Below are 8,511 nucleotides of genomic sequence, written 5' to 3'. Positions count from 1 at the left end.
CACCACCCCCCCCCCCCCCCCCCCCCACACACACAAAAAATAATCATATAGCAATACTTAGGTGGCTGTTGTAGACCACTCCATTGGGCTCGGGTGAATTCTATCAAATACTTATCAAAATTTGTTAAAAAACAAGGATTATTAAAATAAGTTCCTTGAGAGTCCTCACCGCTCCGCCCCCAAAGTATCGTGAGAGAGATAAATCGCGGGATGTGTCCCAATAAACCAGGGAACATGAGTTTGCCCGTACACTGGTACTCACAAAGAGTCCAATTCCATATTTCAGGAATCGAACCCTCACACTGAAATTGTCAGTAAGGTTGAGACTACCTCACTCCCATTCTTTGCACCACTGGGTTATGCCCCAGGTGCGGTTGAACTCCAACCTTGAAGGTCCTCATCGCCCAGCCCCTAGAGCATCTTGAGGGGGTAAAACGCGGGATGTGTCATAGCAGGACGGGGAACAAGAGCTCGCTAGTATATTGGTGCCTACAAAGAGTCCAATTCCGTATATCGGAAATCGAACCCTCACACTGTGGCTGCCAGCAAGGCTGAAACTACCTCACTTCTATTCTTTGTACCATTGGGATTTGCCCCGGGAGCCCATTAAGTTTACTTTTGATATTAGCCAATCATGCAGTAGACAACTCTTGATAACCCATAGTATAATTGGTGGACCAAATCTACTGTGATAGGAGTTTATTAGGGAAATTCCTAATTGGGAGATTATTTAAACTAACTAATCCCCCCTTGGCACTTGTTTGCGAGGAACCTAGAAATTATGAAAATAGAGACCAAGTTTGAGACAGCACACAGTCTCCCACATGTAGCATGTGGATTTAACATCAGTCAAATGTCTAAAAAACTAAATCCAAGAAAATTACTTTGTTCTAACTAGGTAAAATATTAATTAACTTGGAGTTGCAAAAACCTAGGATGGCGTGAGGTGGAGTGGGGGATAAGCTAGGCTATAGGACTAGGTGCTTTGAATGGCCAAACAAGATCCTACATGAATGTAATTTTAAGTACTTTTTGAGTGAAGGATTCTTCAAAGCACAAAAAAAGCAAAACTTAGGCATAATCTTATGTTGTAATGGAATGATCCTAACAAAAATCCCTTAATTTGGGACTATTGCCTTTGGGTCCGAAGACAAAAGTCCAGTTTGACCCAAAAAACATAACCCGAAAAACTTAAAATTGCTTTACAAATAAACATATTGCTCTTTTATTTAGGTACACACATGACACGTTCGACGATAACGTACATAGATCAATAAAAATTAGTTACTATTAAGAAAGAAATATAAATTAAAATCATATTTTGCCTTCGTTTGGTAGAAATTAAAACTCAGTTTTTAATCTAAGTTAAAGTCGATAATTACTTTTAACCACATATATTATGGAATTTATAATTTCTCAACCACTTATTTCATCAATTTTTATCAAAATTTACTAAAAAATTGATTTTAATTTCCACAAAAAAGGGACTTATTGTACTACTAACGAGTCTAAGAACGATTTGTTGTACCGATGTGAAGTGCCATCCTAGTTAAACTCCCTAAGCCATTTCTAGACCCAAAATCTACATCGAAGGCAAGACCATTCCACGCACGAGTTCCATTTACCGAAACCCAATAAAGCAAATAAAACAAGTAATCCAGACTGGAAAACAATGATTTTTTACTTACGAAAATTGCTCATATAAATTCGCGAAATTATGTGAGCTAACGACCAAAATTTTCCTCTCTCCGCCTTGAAAAACAAGGTAAGAGAGCAATTGCCAAGCCAAAACTCTCCAATCCATAAATAACATTTCTTGAACTCTACTTTCAATTGCTTTTTCTGATTTCTTCCTCTACTAACAAGACCAAATTCATTTGAAATGATAGGTACCCTGATTGGTTTTTAGATCAGAAACTTTGCTGACCGCGGGCAGTCTTGAAATCAAAAGAAAATGACTCCGGGCAGTCCCATGCCACAGTTTTTGCTCTTCGGCAAAGTACCTCGAGAAAACACACAATTCTGCCTGCATTTTCCCTTTATTCTCTTCAAAATTCGATGCTTTTGCCCTGTATTCAAAACGAGGTTTTAAGGAGAGAACACTTTCTTTTTCCCTTAAAACAAAAGTCATATTTCTATATTTTGTTACTGGTGAATTGGTACTCACATTCTACATTGTCCTGTTTCTACATTCAGAATCTATTAGTCTTGTTTCTTTTTCAAAGAACAAAATTTCCAACTGGGCTTTTGTGGATTTGACTTGTTCGTAAAAACCCAGAAATCAGAATAACAAGAAACTTTAATTTTCTTCCATCCCCTTGTGTCTTCTCTTCATTACCTGAAATACCCAGAAGGTATTTTCCTACCTTTTTTTCCTACTACAGAGAGAGATCAAGAAATTTATGGGTTGTTGTTCGTACATGAATTAGTGAAACAATGAGAAATGAGAGCTCCAAGAGAAGTAAGGTCGGTAAAAAAAAATGAAAGTGCATTAATGAATTTTCCTGCTTTCAAGATTTCTGATTTTTGGTGTTTATTGATGAAGCTTTTTTGGCCTAAAACACTGGTGAAGAAATGGTTCAACGTCAAGAGCAAATCCCAGGACTTCCATGCTGATGACATAATTTTTGGAAGTAATTAATGTTATCTCATTCATCTCTTTAAATAAAAAAAAAAAAAACTGAATCTTTTGCTTCTGCATTAATTATTATGATTTAGAATGAGATAGAGATTAAGCAATTATTGTTGCCTTTTTGACTTAATCTGGATCAACTTTTTCCTCTCTTGCACTGGAAACTGGATTATAACAGGTCCTGCCATTCTCAATGTGCTGAGATCTCTTTGTTTTTGTTATATTTTATTTTTCCCTCTGAAATTCTCAAGATTTTCATTTTTATCGGTAAGAAGTATATTATGTTTGATTATTTTGTGTTTGTCAGAAGATGGGTGTTCTGTTGTTAACAGTGTATTATACAGCCTTAGCAAGTTTAAATTTTTTCTTTTTCAGGTGTTGATGAAGAATGGAAGACCAAATTCTCTGAGAGGGAGGCATACACTATCAAGAAAAGTAGAACAGGTTATTTTTTGGACCACACAACATTATTAGCTATTATTATCAATAAAAACTTCAAAAATGAAATTTTTTTCTTGTCTTTTTTCCTGATTTTATAAATTTTTCTAATGATAGTTCCTTTTCCACTATTGCATTGACAGATAAATCGAGTAAACGGTTTTCTGATGATGCCCGACGAAGTAAGATTGACCTCGATGCCTCCCAAATTACAGATGTACAAAACTATAAGTGTGTTCTTCTAGCCTCTTGCTATTTCATTAATTCATTTTTCACAATGTAAGAGCGGGTTTTTACCACTTTTTCATAATTCTTATTGGAATAGGATCTTTGTGGCAACTTGGAACGTTGCTGGAAAATCTCCACCCAGCAATTTGAATCTTGAAGAGTGGCTACATAATTCACCTGCAGCTGATATTTATGTTCTTGGGTTTGTAAATTTGTCATTAGTTACAAATTTTAGCCTTTTTGTTGATTGTAGAGTAAAGGGATGATTAATGGAAGTCTCTTTATATTATCACTTCTAGGTTTCAAGAAATTGTTCCTTTAAATGCCGGTAATGTTCTGGGAGCAGAAGACAATGGTCCAGCTAGAAAATGGTTAGCACTTATTAGGAAAACTTTGAACAGTGTTCCAGGCAACAATGGTGGCTGTCATATGCCTTCACCAGTTCCTGATCCAATAGTTGAAATAGACGCCGACTTTGAAGGAACAAATAGAGAAAAAGCTTCCTCTTTCTTCGAATGTCGTTCATTTCAGTCATTGAGCCGTAGTATGAGAATGATGGATAGTGACATGTCAATTACACAGCCTAGTCTAGATCGTCGATTTAGTGTTTGCGATAGGGTCATGTTTGGAGATAGACGGACTGAATATGATCCCAATGTCAGATGGGATGGTTCATCTGATGATGAAAATGGGCTGTTCGATTCACCTTATATCATGCAGTACTCTCCAATTTCCTATGGTGTTTCTGGCCTGATGGAGGAAAGGGACAGACAATCCGGGCAGTCTAGGTATTGTTTGGTTGCAAGCAAGCAGATGGTTGGGATTTTTCTCACAGTATGGATAAAGAGTGATATGAGAGATTCTGTTCAAAATCTAAAGGTTTCTTGTGTTGGCAGAGGATTGATGGGTTATCTCGGAAATAAGGTATTCTTTCAACTTATTTGGAAACTGTGTAAATTGAATCCCTCCATAGCTAAACCAATGAAATCTCTTTTTAATAACTTTTCCAGGGTTCAATTTCAGTTAGCATGTCTTTGCACCAAACGAGCTTCTGCTTCATCTGTAGTCATCTAACCTCTGGAGAGAAGGATGGTGATGAGTTGAGGAGGAATTCCGATGTCATGGAAATTTTGAGGAAAACAAGGTTTCCACAAGTTCATGGAATAGGGGATGAGACCTCCCCCCAAACAATCCTTGAACATGAGTAAGTTCCTCATCCTTAACTCGTCATGACCATTCAATATTTTCTTTGGCTTTCGTTTGTGCTATGCCAGTGTGTTTCACATTTTTGCAATATGAGGAAGTGCCCTTTCTATAGAAACATTAATTTATATGGTGAAATCTAGAATAATGAGGTTCAAAGTCTAAATCATCTTTGTGTTTTCTAGTCGAATTATATGGCTTGGGGATTTGAATTATCGAATAGCCCTCTCATATCGATGTGCAAAAGCTCTTGTCGAGATGCATAACTGGAGAGCTTTGTTAGAAAATGACCAGGCAAGTAAATGGAATTCCCTTAAAAGAGCTTCAATTTTATTGTCATATTATGTGGACTTTGACAAGTATATGGATTGCTCTATTTACACCATTGGTCATTTTATCAACAGCTTCGGATAGAGCAAAGACAGGGGCGTGTGTTTGCCGGATGGAATGAAGGAAGAATATACTTCCCACCGACTTACAAGTATTCAAATAATTCCAACAGATATGCTGGGGAGAATATGCACCCCAAAGAGAAACGTAGAACACCTGCATGGTAATACTTCTTTTTAGAAGAAATATAGGCAAGCAAATATGTCTACATATGGTGAATTCTATAGATAAATAAAGGAATTTAGGCCAGACTACCTATATTACATGTATCTACAAACAGACTTCGAGCAAATAATTCCAACAGATATGCTGGGGAGAATATGCACCCCAAAGAGAAACGTAGAACACCTGCATGGTAATACTTCTTTTTAGAAGAACTGCTAGCAAGCATAATATGTCTACATATGGTGACTTCTATAGATAAATAAAGGAATTTAGGCCAGGCTGCCTATATTACATGTATCTACAAACAGCCTTCGAGACAGCCAATTATGAACATGCACTTATTATCTTAAGTGGATCTTTTGGATACACTACTAATACTGTGTTTTCATGGATAAAGGTGTGATAGAATATTATGGCATGGTCAAGGCCTCCGTCAACTATCGTACGTCAGAGGAGAGTCTAGATTCTCAGATCATAGACCAGTTTATGCTATATTTTCGGCAGAAGTTGAGTCTATTAATCGTAGCCGATTCAAGAGAAGTACGAGTTATTCCAGCTCTAGGATTGAGGTTGAAGAGATACTGCCTTGCTCCCATGGATATGGTGAACTAAATTTCTACTGAAGAATGCATCCAAATTTAAGTACTTGAAAGTCAGACATTATCAACAAATATTAGAAAAGAGACTGCTAAGCAAGTAAGTTTTCTTAAACGAATGCACAACTCAACTTGCATATGTTTCTTGAACTTTCTTTATCTGTACACACACACACAAAAACTAGATGTTTACAGTTTTTACTTACTGATTGATGCATGTTTTATACAGATAGGACATCGCGATAATCATCGCCGTTAACATCTTTGTCTTTGGTTCGATCAGAATTATCCTTCAACAATTCAGGTGATTTACAATTTCTATTTGTCTCAAAATTTCTCCATTTTTTCTCCCTAGAGTTCCAAAGTGATTGATATCTTTGTCATTTGCAATGTTTTCTGCATTTTGCTGTCAACCTGAGAATTTGATGCCTACTGAATACATTCAACAATTAACTTTTGCAATTTATTCTCTTCTCTTAACAAAAATCTCGGTGAAAATCTTTACTCATCATATCTTGTTTAATAATGGTTCTATATTTCCAGACGAGCCACGAACACGATGCCTTATCTGTGACAAAGACGTTAATTTTTTTATTTGATGGAAGGTAAGTATTGGCATCATCATTTCTCCCGTTTCCTGACAATCCTCCATTTTCTAATTCTTGTCAGGTAAGAAACTTCACAAATAGTTGCTAACAGCACTGCCCTTCCACTCAGTTCTTTCGTCAGCAACTTTTCACCATGTACATTGTAAATTTGGCATCAAGAACAAGAGTTTTAAGATCAAACTGAATAATTAGGTAAGAAATGATAATTCTCCTTTTTCTATCACACCCATTTTAACTACCGAAACACGAATAAAAATAATTCCCTTCATGTTTTTTTCAGGATGCTTCTGTAGTGATAGAAAACAAATGACTTGGTCGAATATACTCGAGGATTTCAGAGGACCCTGTAAAAAGTCGAAAAATACTTTTTACTGATTACGATATTCTGTCATGTTCCCATTACGACAGGGAAGAGCAGGGACATGGGCGGATAGGCGTTTCAAGTTGCTAGTGAAGAAAGGAAAAGTTAAAAAACATACAATGATACTAAGATTCCAGTCCTGTAGCAATCAATGAATAAATACTGAAAAGTTGAGCATTTTACTGAAAAGATAAAGGCATTTCTTTGATGGTCACTGCTGTTTTATTCTTCTTTTTATGTTAAGTGTGTAAATTCTGCAAGCTTTGGCAGTGTCTATTGCAGCTGTTTGCTTATAGCTAGGTTTCCCTTAATGGAAGGGATACACATACACACACAATTGGAAGTGTGGAACTTGAAAAAATATGAAATGTAAGTTTCAACTACTATGTCTAGTAAAGTGTGAATTAGACGGTACTCGACAATATTATAAAAAGGAATAAGGAAAAAGAAATTAAGATTTCATTAATCATAGTGTCTCATATGCTCGTATTATCTTGTATTAGCATGTTTGAACGTTGTTTACAAATAGTTTAAATTATAAATAGATAGAATTTGAGTAATGGATAAGTATGTGGTACCTGTGAATTTCACGAAATATGAAAAAATAATAATAATAAATTTGATTGATTAATCGTCAATGGACAGCAGCAAACACATGGGATATGAACGTAAAGAATTAAAACGGAGTGTTTTCTCTACTTTCACACATGGGATCTGCGAATCTTTTTATATGTAGATCGATTCTCGAATATAGTTTTTAATGTAAGTTTCATAATTGAATGATAATATGAGAATAATAATTCAGTTTAGCATTGTTACACGTTTTGTTATTTTGATACTATAATAAACTGTCTTGTTCAAAATTTGAGTGTTTTGTGATCGACACGGAACAAACTTGTGTATATGGAAAAGAAAATGCAGAACTAGGAATAGAGTGATGTGGTGCATTTGTGACAGAAATCTAAGGAATACTTAGAGTGAATTGGGTGGCAATGAATTTGAAACACACAAAACAAAAATAATCAGCTTTGTTTTATAAACAGATGGCCAAATTGTTTGGATGTTACCAAATTCCATGTTTTGGGAGAATGAGAATCTGACAAAGCCTGTTTGGATGTGACATTTGGAATTTTCACTTTTTTCTCTACGCCATTTTTTTAAACATCGGAAATTGTGCATTTTTATGCTTCTCTTTTGCCTTTAAACTAGTGTAAAAATCAATGTATTAAAAACTTCTTGGAGTCAAATGAGTAGTAAGAAAATTAATCAAATATCACTTGTACCAACAAGCAACAAGGATTATATCATGTTGTTTAAAATCCTAGTTATACAAACTCTCATCCTATCCGCCAACCTTCTCAAGGCAAACTCATGTTTTACCGAAAAACACGAGGTCTCTTTTTTCAACGGATTCCCTCAAGGTTCCAGTTCAATGAAGATGCATTGTGCATCTGGAAATGACGATATGGGATATCGTACACTAAAAGTAAACCAAGTTTTTAATTGGAGTTTTTTGTGATAATTTATTTGTCCCAAATACATTGTTTTTCTGTCACCTTTGGTGGGATTCAAAGAATAGAGCTTCGATGTTTACGATACCAAATGGCATGTTGATTGTCCAGGTCGTGTCCATCTTTGGGTAGCAAAGAGCGATAACATCTATTTTAAGGCGCGTTCTAAAAAATTGGAAAAGCAGTATGATTGGCAGTAAGAATTATGTCGTGAATTCCTACGAATAAGCAAGTATATAAATTCTATCGTTATTTACTTGAGTAAAAAAAAAAAAGAGGCGTAAGTAAATTAATTTTTAAAATGCAGAATTCGATTTTTAATTGTTTCAAACTTCCTAGTTTTTACCGGATCTATTTGGGCTTCATTTTTGAAAAAAAT

General features: G+C 35.5%; 1 protein-coding gene across 2 annotated transcripts; it reads left to right on the top strand.

Annotated features, from left to right (window-relative positions):
* The first annotated feature begins 1,775 nt into the window (after nucleotides 1–1,775).
* On the top strand, nucleotides 1,776–6,835 carry LOC111412370 (type IV inositol polyphosphate 5-phosphatase 7). Of its 2 annotated transcripts, XM_023043271.1 has the most exons (14): nucleotides 1,776–2,466; nucleotides 2,546–2,633; nucleotides 3,008–3,076; nucleotides 3,214–3,301; nucleotides 3,396–3,500; nucleotides 3,598–4,222; nucleotides 4,309–4,502; nucleotides 4,687–4,795; nucleotides 4,906–5,054; nucleotides 5,454–5,752; nucleotides 5,882–5,956; nucleotides 6,196–6,257; nucleotides 6,322–6,452; nucleotides 6,541–6,835. In XM_023043271.1, the coding sequence occupies exons 1-10, from the start codon at nucleotides 2,437–2,439 to the stop codon at nucleotides 5,677–5,679; spliced, it is 1,683 nt and encodes a 560-aa protein (XP_022899039.1). In that variant the 5' UTR covers nucleotides 1,776–2,436; the 3' UTR covers nucleotides 5,680–5,752; nucleotides 5,882–5,956; nucleotides 6,196–6,257; nucleotides 6,322–6,452; nucleotides 6,541–6,835. The 2 variants fall into 2 exon arrangements, with proteins under 2 accessions (XP_022899039.1, XP_022899040.1); XM_023043272.1 differs by lacking the exon at nucleotides 6,196–6,257.
* Nucleotides 6,836–8,511: the final 1,676 nt, after the last annotated feature.

The sequence above is a fragment of the Olea europaea genome, chromosome 16 (assembly GCF_002742605.1).
Source record: "Olea europaea var. sylvestris chromosome 16, O_europaea_v1, whole genome shotgun sequence".
NCBI classification, from domain to species: domain Eukaryota; kingdom Viridiplantae; phylum Streptophyta; class Magnoliopsida; order Lamiales; family Oleaceae; genus Olea; species Olea europaea.
The sequence above is the reverse complement of the archived record's forward strand: the minus strand, read 5'-3'. Positions and strand labels throughout refer to the sequence as shown.